Consider the following 16868-nt stretch of genomic DNA (forward strand, 5'->3'; position numbering starts at 1 on the left):
GAATTCCTAAAACTCAAAAACAAAAACCCAAACAACCCAATTAAAAAATGGGCAAAGAACATGAATAGGCATTTCTCCAAAGAAGATATACAAATAGCCAAAAATAGCCAATAAGCACATGAAAAGATGCTCAATATCACTAGTCATTAAGGAAATGCAAATCAAAACCACGATGTGATACCACTTCACACCCATTAGAATGGCTGTTATAAAAACAAACAACAGAAAATTAGTGTTGGCAAAGATGTGAAATTGGAAGTCTGTGCACTACTGGTAGAAAAGTAAAATGGTGCAACCGCTATATAAACCAGTGTAACAATTCCTCAAAAAATTAAAAATGGAAGTACCACAGGACTCAGAAATCCCACTGCTTGGTATTTATCCAAAAGAACTGAAAGCAGGAACACAAACAAGTATTTGTTTCCTGTTATCAATATTCACACAGTCAAAGCATTATTCACAATAGCCAAAAGATGGGAGTAATCCAAGTGGCTATCAACAAGTGAATAAACAAAATGTGGTGTATATACACATGGAATATTATTCATCCTTTAAAAAGAAAGAAAATTCTGACACATGTTACAACATGAACGAACCTTGAAGACATTATGCTAAGTGAAATCATGGAAGGACAAATATTATAGGATCCCACCCATATGAGGTACCTAGAGCAGCCAAATTCAGAGACAGAAAGTAGAATGAGGTTACCAAGGGCTGGCGGGAGGAGGGAATGGGGAGTTATTGTTTAAGACGTACAGAATTTCAGTTTTGCAAGATAAAAAAAGTTCTGGACATGGATGGTGGCAAAGTGAATGTACTCAATGCCATGGAACCGTACACTTAAAAATGGTTAAGATGGTACATTTTGTTATGTGTACTTCATCACAATTTAAAAGAAAGTAACAATTTTTAAAAACTCACCATCATTGGAAAGACAATAGCAGCTGGAGACGCCTTGATGACCCAGAGCAGGACAAGGCAGGTCAGCTGGATGAGGGTGAAGAGGTGCACTTTGCGTAGCGGCACGTGCCGAAGGTAAATAAAATCTGGCTGGTGCTTTGCAGGCATCCCAAAGAGCTTCAGGCGATCAAAGAACTGAAAGACGGGGACTGGCATTTATTTTCAGGAGGTTTCTCTGGGTCAGTAACTTGTCAGACCAATTCATGTCTCTTACATCACCTGCTCTGAAATGTAGGCAATACCATTTCCATTGGATAGAAATGGAAACTGAATCTCAGAGAGAACAGGTAATCTGGCCAAGATTGGTACATGACAGAGTCAAATTTAAAATTCACCTTTTTAAAATCTAGGTTCAAATTTCTTTTTCCTATCCTACCCCGTGGTTACTGAAAGAGCTCTTTCTCGGGGAGTGCTGAAAATGAAATAAGGAAATGGCATCTTTTCGTTATTAAAACCAAATCTCTTCCTGGTTATTGGAGGAGTTTGGAGATTCTCATTATTATTTAAAGTAAAAACATAAAACTATGTAACATTCTGAATATAGAAAATATGACCATCCTTAACATCATATAATGAAAATCGGGCCCAGATAGACTAAATAACCTGTCCGGAGTCATATTACAACTCAGCATATAAGAATGACTAAGCAGCAAGGAACCAGCCACCAGCAGTCAACAGAGCTAAGTCACTATACCATCTGGGTACCCAAGACATTAGTGACAAGTGCCTGAGTTTCTCTGTTCACATGACTCAGAGGAACACCGTGATAGATGGAAAATGGCAGAGAATGCCAGAAAGTACTTAACTATCTGCTGACCTGGAGCAGCTCCCCTCACTCCCCATCTCTTGACCCATGTACCCACAGTCAGAACCCTCTCTCATACTTTCGCGTGGCACTAAAACTAGCACAGTCCATGTGTGGAAGTCAGTTTGGTTCTTGATCAACCTTTCATATCTCCATTTACCAGCACCTGACAAAGCACCTATTGTTTAATGTGTGCCTAATAATTGCCTGCTGAAAAAATAAAAGGTGACTGGAACCATGACATCAAACCTAGCTGTCCTGTAAGTTCCTGTACTTTCATGCCAACATGGCTATATTTTGCCCAATGTCCAAAGAAATGTCTAAAATAGCTTAACCAGCAAGACTAGGAAAAGGTTTCTCAAGGACTAGTCTGTGCTGGAGCTGTCCCATCCTGGTCAGGACAACTGAGCTTACAGTGAGAGGACATTGCCCTGGCTGAGCCATGCAATACCTGAATTCCCTGTAGTGAAGAGACTCCCATGTAGAGGAAGACTCCATAGAGGACCGGCATCGGGATAAACTGAAGACAAAGGCAGAGAGATTACACTTGGTATTAGCACACTCAAGACTATAACAACTTCTGAATCTCCAAGAAGGAAGTAAAGTCACAAAATCACAGCATAAACGTTGCATTAGTTCCTGCTGCCTTTTTATGATTTAGAAGTAGAAGCAAAACAGGCTGACTGTGGTAAAAATCATTTTGTTCTGAAATGAAATGATTACCCATAAGTATAGTCTGGTTCTGGTTAAATCATAGGCCTCACATATTACCCACCTCTGGCTCTTCCTCCTCTGTGGGGCTGAACAGACAGACACACACACACACTTTTTTTTTTCCACTAGTGAGAAAAGATTTTATTTTCATTTTTAAAATGTTAATTCAATTATATGTAGTTGACTTTCAATATTATTTTATATTAGTTTCAGGTATATAGCATACTGGTTAGATAATTAAAAAAATTATGAAGTGATTCTCCCAATAAGTCTAGTACCCACCTGGCACCATACATAGTTATTACAGTATGATTGACTATATTCCCTATGCTGTACTCTACATCCCTGTGACTATTTTGTAACTACCATTTAGTGCTTCATAATCTCTTCACCTTTTTCTCCTAGTATCCCATCCTCCTCTCATCTGGCAATCCTCAGTTTGTTCTCTGTGTTCATGAGTCTATTTCTGTTTTGTTTGCTTGTGTATTTTGTTCTTTAGATTCAATATATCAAAAAAATCATATATTAGTCTTTGTCTGACTTGTTTTGCTTAGCATAATACATTCTAGGTCTATCTATATTGTTGCAAATGGTAAGATTTCATTCATTTTTATGGTCAAGTAATATTCCATTGTATATGTGTACCATAGCTCCTTTATCTACTTGTCTATTGATGGGCACTAGGTTGCTTCCATATCTTGGCTACTGTAAATAATGCTGCAATGAGTATAAGGGTGCATATTTCTTTTTGACTTAGTATTTTAGAGTTTTTTGAATATATACCCAGAAGTGAAACTGCTAGATCATAAGAAATTTCTATTTATTTATTTATTTATTGTATTTTTCTGAAGTGAGAAATGGGGAGGCAAAGAGACAGACTCCCACATGCACCTGATCAGGATCTACCCGGCACATCCACTAGGGAGCGATGCTCTGCCCGTCTGGGGCATTGCTCTGTTGCAACCAGAGCCATTCTAGTGCCTGAGGCAGAGGCCATGGAGCCATCCTCAGTGCCTGGGCCAACTTTGCTCCAATGGAGCCTTGGCTGTGGGAGGGGAAGAGAGAGAGAGAAAAAGAAAGGAGAGGGGGAGGGGTAGAGAAGAAGATGGGCACTTCTCCTGTGTGCCCTGGCCAGGAATTGAACCCAGGACTTCCATACACCAGGCCGACATTCTACCACTGAGCCAACTGGCCAGGGCCAGGGAGTTCTACTTTTTTAATCTTGCTTAATCCCGTCACCTTTTTACACCCAGACCCACAACCCCTGACCCCTCTACAGCTGTCTATCTATTCTATATCTATGACTCTATTTTTATTTGTTAGTTTATTTTGTTCATTAGATTCCATAGATTCCACATATAAGTGAAATCATATGGTACTGGTCTTTCTCTGACTGGCTTATTTTACTTAGCTTAATGCTCTCCAGGTCCATCTATGCTGTTACAAAAGGTAAGATGCAATTTTAAGTAAGATTTTCTTAATTTCTGATAGCTTATTATTTGACACATGTACCCCTCCTTTACAAAACTGGTATCTCTTTATTTTAAAACTTTTATTTAATTTTTATTACCTTTTGTACTTAACAGTTTATATTAGTTTCAGGTATACAGCATAGCAGATAGATATTCATATAGATTATAAAGTGTTCCCTCTGATAAGTCAAGTGCCACCTGGCACCACAGTTATTGCAATATTGTTAACAAGATTCCCTATGCTTACATCCCCATGCCTATTTTGTAACTTCTTAATCCCATCACCTTTTTTAACCCTGTTCCTCAACAACCCTCCCTTATTGCCCCTACAAGTTTGATTTCTATATCTATAAGTCTGTTTGTATTTGGTTTGTTCATTTATTTTGTTTTTTAGATTTTACATATAAGTGATACAACATGGTATTTGTCTTTGTCTGGTTATTTCACCGAGGATAATACTTTCTAAGTCTATCCTTGCTGCTGCAAATGGTAAGATTTCATTCTTATGGTTAAGTCATATTCCATTGTATAAATGTGCCACAGCTGCTTTAGCCACTTGTCTACTGATGGGCACTCGGGTTGCCTCCAGATCTTGGCTATTACAAACATTGCAATGAACATGGGAGTGCATATATTCTTTCAAATTAGTGTTTTGGGTTTCTTCAGGTATACACCCAGAAGTGGGATGGCTGGGTCATAAGGCAGTTCCATTTTTAACTTTTTGAGGAAGCTCCACATTGTTTTTCATTGTAGCTGCACCAGTCTGCATTCCCACTAACAGTGCATGAGGGTTTCCCTTCTTCTACATCCTCACCAACAGGTGTTGTTTATTGATTAAGTTATGATATCTTTTCTGACAGGTGTAAGGTGGTATCTAATTGTGGCTGATTTGTATTTCTTTGATGATTAGTGATGTTAAGCAACTTTTCATATGTCTATTGACCATCTGTATGTCCTCTTTGGAGAAATGTCTATTCAGGTCTTCTGCCCCCTTTTTTTTTAAGTGAGAGGAGGGGAGATAGAGAGATTCTCGTATGCGCCCTGACCGGAGTCTACCCAGAAACCCTCACCTGGGGCCAACATTCGAACCAGTCAAACCACTGGCTACGAGAAGAGGGAGAGGGAGAGGGAGCGGGAGTGGAAGAGAAGCAGACAGTTGCTTCTCCTGTGTGCCCTGACCAGGAATCGAACCCAAGACTCCTGTATGCTGGGCCTATTTTCTATCCACTGAGCCAATTAGACAGAGCTGCCCACTTTTTAATTGGGTTAAAACAGGTACCTTTTAAACATTTTGTAATCACACAATCATCTTCAGGGATTTGATATATTTTAACATGGACTTAAAAGTTTCCTTTTTTACTAACCACACTTGAGGGCAAGAGTGGAGAAGTATAGATCTTGTGAGAGGGAATGATTTGAGGAGAAATATTATTATATTGCACTTGGGTATACATACACACTTATTACATCACGTATATTAATCTAGGTAATCTTCAGACCATGTCTATGTGGTAGGGAAATGAGAAGCACAGAACCAAGACAAGGCAAGTCTCACAGTTGAAGTCTAAACTTGACTTACTTTTATTCTGGGAGTAAAGAACATTCAGAAACATAATTCCTCTCAGAACTAGAAAATTGACATCGTATTTTATGTTGTTCTACCTCTAGACTGAGTAGACATCTCAACTCAGTGCTAACCTGGTTTGTAGAACTACTGAATGGCTTCCTAAAAGAATCCTCCTAAGATAGTTACAGGAAGGCCAGGCAACACCCACCACTATAACTTTGTGGTTACATTCCTGGAGGAGCAGCAGCAATCTTTGGGCTCTTCCAGATGACACCTGGACCAGAGGTGGGATTCAGGTAGGGCTGAGGACAGAGTAGAAGTAAGTAAGGGCAATGAGGAGAGGTGGCAAGATTGAGTGGAAAGTAAGAGGACAGGAATACAGTGCAGAATCCTTTTCCAACCCTCTCAATGCTTACCCTTAAATAGTATTTGCAGTGCAGGCTGGGGTGGTCAAAGATTCACCAAAAAAGAGGGGGTATGGAGGCACGGGAGATAAATGAGATAAATGGTCCAGAATGGTTGAGGCTTGGAGATACAGCCATAGATAGAGCTTTCCTTCTCACCATGTTATTCCCAGATGTAAGTCTTTCATCCACACACAATTTCTTTCTCATGTTCAAATTATCTTCCACCTTTCTAAACATCCCCTTTAACCTCATGTCTCATACTAGCCACTGCCCATTTTTCTGTTCCACTTCACAGAAAAATCTCTCGAAAGAGATGCTAACACTCTTATTTCCTCACCTCCTATTTAATCTTCTGTCTCCTGTAATTCAGCTTCTCTTCTATTTTTCTACTGTATCTGCTCTTGTCAGGTCACGTTAGGCCTCAATGTAGCCAAATCCAATGGCCTTTTAGTCTTCACCTTTCTAGACAGTTTCTAACCAACCCTTCCTACATGAAACACTCCCTCACATGGCTTCCCTGCCACTGCACTCTCTTGGTTTCCTCTTACCTCTAGCAGCTGCTTTGGGGTCTCTGTTGCTGTCTCTGCCTCTACTCAACTTCTAAGTATGGAGCTCCTTAGATTCTGTTCTTCTCTCTGCTCCTACTTCTCGTTTATATCTACCCCTCCCCTGAGTGACCTCATCTACTCCTCTGGCTTTCAATACCACCTATGTGCTATTGACTTTCACATTTAGATTTTTAGTCCAGAACCCTCATCTAGCTTCTTCACTGAGATGTTTCCTGAACATCTTACCCAAAATCTGACCACAGCGTCTGCCCTCATAAAATAGCTTTCTCCTTCATACAGTCTTCATCATAAATGCCAGGACTCTCAGTGTTGAAAGGAGAGAAGGTTAGCACTCCCCTTGATGAAGACAGAAGAGGCTCTTGGGCCCAACAACATGCATATGGTTAAGGCAGTGCCACCTATTTAAATGCCAGCACTCTCCACCTGGTGGTCAAGTCAGAAACCTAGTAGGCATTATGATTTTTTCATTTTCCTTACTGCATTTTATATCCAGCAAGACCTTTGCCATCAAAATACACAGAATCTATGCCTTTTATCCGTCCCTACTACCAACATCCTTAGCCAAGCCACCATCATCTTTTACCCATAATAGTCTCACTGGTCTCTCTGCTTCTATTTTCCCCAATCCTAAAACTTAGACTCTAATCATTAGCCAAAATAATCTTTTTAAAATACTACCCTGTTAAAACCCTTCAAGGGTTACCTTTACCAGTGTCAGCAAGGCCCTATACGACCTGCCCCTGCACACTCTTCAATCACATCTCACTGTGCTTCGTCCACTCAACATCCACATGGTCCTGATGTTTCCTAGAACATGGATCACTCTTTCCGCCTCAAGGTTTCACCGCACTGCTTTTCTCCCTTTCCTCCATGCCATCTCCCTTTATCCATGGCATGGCTGGCTCTTCCTCATCTTAAATACCATCTCCTTAGAGAGGCCTTCTCTAATCACACTAAAACAGTGCCCCCTTAATTTTCTCTCGCACTATAGACCACTGTGTATTCCCTTTTATCACTTACATTCTTTAATTTTTAGGCTTGTTTTCTTAATTAACTTTCTTAATTACATTTTGTGTGTGTGAGAGAGAGAGAGAGATATAGAGAGAGGGACAGATAGGGACAGACAAACAGGAAGGGAGAGAGATGAGAAGCATCAATTCTTCCTTGCAACACCCTTAGTTGTTTATTGATTACTTCTCATATGTGCCTTGACGGGGGGGGGGGGGGGTTACTGCAGAGCAAATGACCCCTTGCTCAAGCCAGTGACCTTGAGCTTCAAGCCAGCAACCTCTGGGCTCAAGCCAGCAACCATGGGGTCATGTCCATGATCCCACACTCAAGCTGGATAAGCCCGTGCACAAGCCGGCAACCTTGGGGTTTCGAACCTGGGTCCTGTGCATCCTAGTCCAACGCTCTATCCACTGTGCCACGGCCTGGTCAGGCTTCTCTGTCTTATCGCCACTAGAATAAGCTCTCCTTATTTTCAAATCAGGGACACAATATATTTTCTAATGACTGAATAAATGATTACCTTTAATACAGTCGTCATGAAAACTGAGCAGCCCATCAGCACAAAAATCATAAGGCCTGTCACTCTTTGTTCTCGGATGCCCAAGAACTTGGGCTGTTCTCCAGGAGCGGAACACTCAGATTCCAGTTTGAGGCTGTTCACATGTGTGATAGACAGGACAGTTGCAGCCACAAACCAGGGAAGGCCCATGATGGAGCAGACACCCAGCATTATGGCCACCATTAGCAGGTCCAGGTGGTAACCGCAGCCTTTCTGTGGGGAAACAGAGTCTCCATTACCACCAGTAGGGCACAGAACGGTGAATTAAGAGTATTTCAGCCCCTCCTGGTTTGGAGGAAGCAGAAAAGAAAAAGGGAAACCTTAGCCTATCCAAAACATGCCAATATCCATTCTTTATGCAAGTGCCCCAGATCTTACTCTGAGTCTCACATGCTCAAATACTCATCCTTTCTTAGCACAATAACCAGAGATCAAGCCACATCTTGACCATTCTAGATGGTAAACACTAGGGTTGAACATCAATGTCCTTATTGGGTTCTTACAATACACCCCAGATCCTTGCCTAATTTGCATGTTGCCTACTTTAAGTAAGGAAAGACCAGAAATGAAGCCATGAAGCCTCTTGCAACACCTGCACTGGAACCAACCCTACCTCTGGATCCTTGGGCCCAAGTTTCAGTCTGGAAACCCCAGTAATGGACAACCATGAGAGAACACCTGCATCTAAGAAACAACAGCCCAAGCCCTGACCTGAACCTCAAGAAGGTAAGACTGACCCAGAGGTTTGAGAGAAGAGTAATGGAGCCCAATCCTTCCATTACTAGAGCACCATTGTGCTCTAGTCTAGAGTTTGGTAACCCCTAGAAACCTCACAGGGGTCGTCAAACTTTTTATAAAAACCGTCCACTTTTGCAGTGCTGGTCAACCTGGTCCCTACCACCCACTAGTGGGCGGTCCAGCTTTCATGGTGGGCCAATCGAAGCACTGTTTGGTTGCGGGTAGGGACCAGGTTGACCAACACTGCAAAAGTGGGCGGTTTTTATAAAAAGTTTGAAGACCCCTGCGATTTCTTTTATCCAGGTTCAACAGTTCCTGGTCTAAATGGGTTTGCCTTAAATTTAAAAAAATATAACAGTATACCATTAATTCTTCTAAGTGAGAACTTCTTATTACCTTGAGCTTGTGTTCCTTCCTGTTAATGATGACAGCTGTGATCTGCTGGTCCATGAATATTAAGATAGTGCAGAGTAGAGCCGGGATAATTGCAGCTATTACAGTCCACCAGGGGTTGGGGCCAATGGGATTAATAATCCACCCTCGATCATCCCTTGTTGGCTAAAGGAAAAAATAAGGTTTTATTTTTGTATTGTAAGTTAACGATAGTCATTAGGGCAAAACAGATCAAACTGAATCACAATATCCACAATTCATTTTATTCCTGAATGAGAATCCTTAAAAGGGGAGGGGGCATGAAATACAGCAACTTTTTTTTAATGTAAGCTGTATTTATTTGACAGGTTTTTACACATTTTCCTTGCCCAGTTATCTTCACCTGAATACATACATATATGCTTCCTTATCTTCAGTTACACTGAAGGCATGCCACGTGATTCTATTTAAAGCCAGTCTATTCAATTCTGCAACTGATTCCCTGACCTCATGCTCACTTAAGAACTACTAACTTTTGTTTTGCCACACTCCTGGGTCTTTAATTTTTTCTTTCTATCAAAGCACTCCACTCAAATATAATTTTATTATAATGCTTAATATTTAAATAAAACTCTCACCTGCTCCTCCTGTATACTCCAGAACTCTTCCATCATTATGTTCTACTTGATAATATTTTAGTGTACAGCAACTCTTTAGGAAATCTATGACCTTGCTCAGTCAATCCTCAATTATCAACTTCTTATGAAATATTCCTTCCTTCCCTTACTTTCCAAACCCAAATGTACAGAGAAAGCAACTTTATCTCAACATTAGCCCAAGTAAAATATAATTAACAACACAATTTGTTGTCTAATATAATTGAATAATTTCTAAAGATAAATATAAATAACTTTGACTATCTTCCTCCAGAAGCCTTATAATATATGTCTACAGGACAAATAAAGTCAAAGTAGACCCAGTTGCATGGAATCTCTTGGGCTTCGCTTGGAATGGTTTAGGGACCTTACCCCATCAGCACTGAAATGGAGGCCCAGGCACTGGAAACTTGAGAGAGGAGCCTAAGACTGCTGAACCTGGGTGTTTGTTTGACACAGGACCCTCCAATGTCCCTGTGAGACAACACTGCTCATAAATCTTATTTGGGTGTTCATGACACACTTAAACTCTCCTAGATCCTCAATTTCTGCCTCCCCCTTCCAAAAGTTTTTCCAAACTCTGAGGAAAAAAGTTCACCTAGTTTGGCAAGTAGTAATGAAGAATGAAAGGCTAAGGATACAAATTGGCCCAGAATTGACCAGATTCAACAAAGAAAAGACTGTTATGTCCAAAATATTTGGTTCTGCATTGGTCATGACTCTACAATTCAAAGACTCTTCAATAATGTCACCAAGGCCCTGGCCGGTTGGCTCAGTGGTAGAGCGTCGGCCTGGTGTGCAGGAGTCCCGGATTCGATTCCTGGCCAGGGCACACAGGAGAAGCGCCCATCTGCCTCTCCACCCCTCCCCCTCTCCTTCCTCTCTGTCTCTATCTTCCCCTCCTGCAGCCGAGGCTCCGTTGGAGCAAGGATGGCCTGGGCGCTAAGGATGGCTCTGTGGCCTCTGCCTCAGGTGCTAGAATGGCTCTGGATGCAACAGAGCAACGCTCCAGAGGGGCAGAGCATTGCCCCCTGGTGGGCATGCCGGGTGGATCCCGGTTGGGTGCATGCAGGAGTCTGACTGCCTCCCCATTTCCAGCTTCGGAAAAATGCAAAATAATAATAATAATAATAATGTCACCAAGTCCCAAATTATGAATGGGTTAGGTTCTGCAAGTTTACAGAATCTTTTTCTCCTTAGTCACAATGCTCTAAGTGGTAATTAAATAGTCAGGCAAATACAAAAACTTATTAAACCCTGACTGACATTAAGCCTTTAATAATAGCACTAGCCTTCAGATTGGGTCTTGGTCACAGGGGAACATGTGGAGAAATAGGGAGGGGAAGAAGAAAGAAAATGTCTTCCCTGCTTCCTGAAAGCAAGGCCTGCCAATGAACATTTTCTTTGACTTTCTCTCATTTCCCTTTATCATCTTTCTTCCATCTCCCATCTTCCCAGATGGCCCAGAAATTCAGTGCCTTCTGACTATCTTAAACCATTCCAAGGACCGCTTAATGCTCCCAAATTACTTAATTTTACACAAATTCCATTCTTCCTGCAGGGTTGACCTGAGTCAGTTATCAGAGAGAAAGCTGAATGCATTCATTCACACAAAGGTGAGAATGACATATTCTTGGAGATATCACATAAAAAAATTTCCCCATTGATTTGAGAAAGAGAGAGATGAAGCAGGGGAGGGAGGGAGAGAGAAGCATAAACTGGTTCCACTTAGTTGCTCCATTTAGTTGTGCACTCATTGATTGCTTCATATATGTTTCCTAAGTGGTAATCAAACTCATAATCTCGGCACATAGGGATGATGCTTTACCCATTGGGCAACCCAGCCAGGGTCAGAGGTATCACATTTTTAAAGAGGGTGTCTTATTAATCCATAAATTTCTAAAACTGGTGGCATTTCAGCAAATTTACAAAAATAAAATACAAAATTTTCAGGCCTACCTTGGGGGGGGGGGGGGGAGAAAGGGAAGACAAAGGCCATTTACAAGTTAAAGACTGCCCTTCTCTGCCCCAGCCTCTCCCATCCTCTCCTTTATGATTTGTCTCCAGTCACTGAGAATAGCCAGGTTTCCTGTCCTCTCTACCCTGTATGGACCTATGGAGATGAGTTTCAACTTTCTATCTTCTATATTTATTCAGTTAGTGCCTCCAAACAGAATTATTTTGAAGTCCCACATATTTATTATTTATTTTACTTTTTATATAGGTTTTTGGAAAAATATTATCAATTATAGAGAGTTATGCAAATAATGAAACAGGGTGGAAGAGGTGTCATGATTAATATTTCAGGAGCCCTAAACTCTGGATGAGGCCCCTCAGCCAGCTCACCTCCTCACCAGGCAGGATCCTTTAGGTTAGGGCTGAGTCCTACATTTAGCATTTTCACTCTTCCCAGTGACCTCATACAGTTGATGTTCAGTGAAAGTTCTGTTAACCACACTTGTGCCAGAGACCTACATTTGCACAGTAACTGGAATGAATTTATGTATATGTGCACCTTCCATTGTTTTAAACCTTAACATTAAAAACATGTTACATGGCAGAACTCGCAGTCAAGATGGCAGCATAAGAAAAATGTGGTACTCACAGCCTCCCACACCATATCAAAATTGCAACACCTACAGAATAATCATGTAGAATCACCTTAAATTTAGCTAAATCAAAGTCCTACAACTAGGGAATTAAAGGAGCCACATTGAGACTGTTAGGAGGGATGGAAACACAGAACGTGTGGTGGATAAAAGTCAGGAAGGATATCTTGGCTGCAGAGGTTACCCCTAGGAGCAAGGGAACCCAGACCCATACCAGGCCCCCCAGCCCAGGATTCCAGAGCTGAGAAGAGAAGCCCTCATAACTTCTGGTTGTAAAAACCAGCAAAAATTGAGGCTGAGGCCCTGGCCGGTTGGCTCAGTGGTAGAGTGTCGGCCTGGCGTGCGCAAGTCCCGGGTTCGATTTCCGGCAGGGCACACAGGAGAGGCGCCCATCTGCTTCTCCACCCCTCCCCCTCTCCTTCCTCTCTGTCTCTCTCTTCCCCTCCCGCAGCCGAGGCTCCATTGAAGCAAAAGATGGCCCGGGCGCTGGGGATGGCTCCTTGGCCTCTGCCTCAGGTGCTAGAATGGCTCTGGTCGCGACAGAGCGACCCCCGGATGGGCAGAGCATCGCCCCCTGGTGGGCGTGCCGAGTGGATCCTGGTCAGGCGCATGCGGGAGTCTGTCTGACTGCCTCCCCGTTTCCAGCTTCAGAAAAATACAAATAAATAAATAAAAATAAAATAAAATAAAATAAAAAGAAATTGAGGCTGAGTGAAACAGAGGGCTGTTGGGAGTTCCACTTCTTTCCCCCCCCCCCCGAAGTTAGAAATGGGGAGGCAGTCAGACAGACTTCCGCATGCTCCCGACCAGGATCCACCCAGTACGCCCACCAGGGGGTGATGCTTTGCCCATCTGGTGTGTTGCTCCATTGTAACCAGAGCCATCCTCAGTGACCGGGCCAATATTGCTTCAATGGAGCCCTGGCTGCAGGAGGGGAAGAGAGAGAGAGAGAGAGAGAGAGAGAGAGAGAAAGGAGAGAAAGAAGGGTGGAGAAGCAGATAGGCACTTCTCCTGTGTGCCCTGGTTGGGAATCGAACCTGGGACTTCCACATGCTGGGCTGACACTCTACCACTGAGTAGGGCCCAGGCAGTTCCTCTTTTAAAGGGCCCACATATGGACTTACACCACTGACTCACTCTGAGCTCCAGTACTGGGATAACAGCTCAAAAGTCACCAGGGACACAAGAGGAAGGGAACTGAAGTATTTGGCATTAGAGCAGCTTTCTCCAGAAGAAAGTGTTGACAGAGCCCATTGTTCCCTTGGTGAGCACCCTCCTCCCACAAAGCAGGCAGGTGGGCACCACCATGTCTTAGTCTCCATCAGTCTGGCTGTTGGGAAAACAGCTGTGTTAGGCTTGCTAACTTATACTTTGCACACAAGGCAGAGCCATGTGTGCACAGCCTATGTAAGGCTACAGGTGCTTTCACTCAGGGCGGTTTTTGCAGATTGCTTACCTGCCACTGTGAGGGGCCATTTTCCTGTTTGCCTGCCTGCTGCTGCAAGGGGTGGTTTTGCTCTTTGCATACCCATTGCTATGAGAAGCAGTTTCCCCTGCTGTGTACTTGCCTGCTGTTATGAGACTCTAATAAATGGGAATGACCCTACACTTTCCAGCTCCACAGTGCCTCTCTCATCTGCCCAAATCCAATGTAACCCTGCCTGGCCACGACCACCAACATTACACTGGCTCACATTGTTCACCCCATCCTGCTGATCCTCTGAGACTACACCCCACCAACTTTTCAGGCCCACCGAAGCTGTTTCCAGGGTCTTTTCCATACAAATGGTATGTCTTGGCTCATGCTTCAGACTTTCCTAAAACCTCACAAACAGCATCTGGCCTCAGTGTGCCCCAATACCTCTTGCTAAGTGGCTCCAAGCCTGGCACTTAGCAGCAGCCAGCCTTGGTTAGCAGCTTAGCCTCTCCTCGACACCTCCAAGCCCAGAATAAGTATCACCCAGCTGCAGATTTCTTGGTAGCTCCTACTGGGAGGCCCAGGGAAGAACATGAGCATTGGCTGACCTTGGCCTGTACTTCCCAGGTAGCCTCAGAGCTAGTGTACCCAGTAGATAGCTTCAGACTACATTGAAACACCACCCAACCATCTCCACAGTGACACACCCAAGGTGCGGACCCGGCAGGCACCAGAGCCCCATGGAAGTAAGACATGCTCTGTAGGGCAGGCTACCCTACACAGCTGATGCTACATGGTGTTTACAGCCAGTCCTCAAGTCAACAGGCCTGGGGGTAAGTCCCTCCCACTGATGTGCCAACAGCCATCAAGGCTTAACTATATATAGCAAGAGGTTGTACACAGCCCACACAGGGGGTGCACCTCAAGTGCCCAGCTTGGGTGATTGGGAGGCTGTGCCACTGGACCACACAGGACACCTACTACATTATACTACTGTACCAAGCCCAGGAGACATAGCAGTTCTACCTAATATATAGAAACAAACACAGGGATGCTGCCAAAATGAGGAGACAAAGAAACAGGTCCCAAATGAAAAAAGAGAACAAAACTCAAAAAAAGAGAACTAAACAAAATGGAAACAAGCAATCAACTAGATGCAGAGTTTAAAATACTGGTTATAAGGATGCTCAATGAACTTAGGGGAAGAGTAGATAAACTTAGTGAGAACTCCAACAACATAAAAAAAGGACATAAAAACCATAAAAAAAAGAATCAGTCAGAAATGAGATTCTTTCTTTCACTACCTGAAATTAAGAGTAATTTACAGGGAATCAATAGTAGATGAAGCCAAGTAGCAAATCAGCAATTTGGAATATAAGAAAGCAAAATACAATCAGAACAGAAAAAAAAGAACAAAGAAATCCCCCCCCCCCAAAAAAAGAAGATAGTGTAAGGAGCCTTGGGATCAAGCATACCAACATTTGCATTATGGAAATGCTGAAAGAAGAGAGAGAGCAAGAAATTGAAAAAACCTATTTGAAAAAATGACAGAAAACTTCCCTAACCTGGTAAAGGAAATAGACATACAAATCCAAGAAGTGCAGAGTCCCAAACAAGATGGACACAAAGAGGCCCACACCAAAAAACATCATGATTAAAATGCCAAAGGTTAAAGACAAAGAGAGAACCTAAAATTAGCAAGAGAAAAGCAGTTACCTACAAGGGAGCTCCCATAAGACTGTCAGCTGATTTCTCAACATAAACTTTGCAGGCCAGAAGGGATTGGCAAGAAATATTCAGAGTGCTGAAAAGCAAGGACCTATAATCAAGATCTGCTTTACCCAGTGAAGCTCATTTCGAATCAAAGGACATATAAAGAGCCTCTCAGTAAAGGAAAAGCTAAAGGAGTTCATTACCACCAAGCCAGTACTACAGGAAATGTAAAAAGGTCTCCCTTAAGAAAAAGAAATTAAAAAAAAAAGATTAAAAGTATTAACAGTAAAATGGCAATAAATACATATCTGTCAACAAATAAATATTTTTTAAAAAAGTAAATTAGCAGAACAGAAACTGACTCAGAAATAGAACATTTTGAATGGTTGCCAGAAGGGAAGGGGATTGGGGAGACAAGTGAAAAATGTGAGGGGATTAAAAAATACAAATTGGTTGTTACAGAATAGTCATGGGGATAGAAAGTACAGCATAGAGAATATAGTCAATATTCTAATAACTGTATGGTGTCAGATGGATATGAGATTTATCAGGATGATCACTTAGTAAGTGATATAATGTCTAATCGCTGGGTGTATACCTGAAACTAATATAATATTGTATGTCAGCTATAATTGAAAAATAAATGATTTATATTAAAAAATTGAGATTAATGATAATAAATAAGCTTTTTGTTCATTAAATGAACTTAGGTTCCCTGTTTCCTCCTTTCTGACTTGAACTTAGCCAAGCCTGAGAAGTAAGGCACAAAGTATCAGGTTCAGATTTAAAGGACTGCAAAGCTCATGATTTAGGATATGGAAAGAGGCCTTTGAAATTAACTCGTGACCGTGACCGGATTCTATCAACTACAAGAGGGTACAAGTACCCTGAGATCTACTTACCTTGAATTCATTGGGAACTTGAAGCTTTGATGATGGGATTCCAATCAAAAAATCAATAATCACCATTGTGAAGATTGTGAGGAAAACAGCAAAGTCACTGACCATGGAGCGTACCTGGCATGCAAAAGGATCAGAAGTGTTTTAGTAGGTTGAATGTGATAGAAAAGAATTTAATACGGTAAAAGGTTCTAAAGAATGCTTTAATTTTATACTTGAATTAATACAAGCATATTTAAACAACAGAAATATGTTAATATATCCAAGTTAATGCCTCCACCATAACTGTGAAATGGTTTTTCATTTCACCAAGTTAAAAATCCAAAAGGCCTTCTGGACCTAGGAGGCCCACACATGGTGGCATCATTCCTTCTCTGACTCCAGCTCCTAATGCTCTCCC

General features: G+C 42.1%; 1 protein-coding gene and 1 pseudogene across 2 annotated transcripts in view; one reads left to right on the top strand and one right to left on the bottom strand.

Annotated features, from left to right (window-relative positions):
- SLC4A8 (solute carrier family 4 member 8) overlaps window positions 1-16868 on the bottom strand; it is a 92116-nt gene that overhangs the window by 21729 nt on the left and 53519 nt on the right. For both annotated transcript variants that reach the window (XM_066353869.1, XM_066353860.1), the window contains 5 exons: window positions 16472-16585; window positions 9199-9360; window positions 8026-8277; window positions 2217-2285; window positions 922-1095 (listed from right to left, as the gene is read on the bottom strand). In XM_066353869.1, the coding sequence (XP_066209966.1) occupies window positions 922-1095; window positions 2217-2285; window positions 8026-8277; window positions 9199-9360; window positions 16472-16585 (771 nt within the window). The remainder of the gene's footprint in view (window positions 1-921; window positions 1096-2216; window positions 2286-8025; window positions 8278-9198; window positions 9361-16471; window positions 16586-16868) is intronic.
- LOC136389965 (U6atac minor spliceosomal RNA) lies at window positions 6801-6900 on the top strand (annotated as a pseudogene).

This window comes from Saccopteryx leptura, chromosome 1 (genome assembly GCF_036850995.1).
Source record: "Saccopteryx leptura isolate mSacLep1 chromosome 1, mSacLep1_pri_phased_curated, whole genome shotgun sequence".
NCBI lineage: Eukaryota > Metazoa > Chordata > Mammalia > Chiroptera > Emballonuridae > Saccopteryx > Saccopteryx leptura.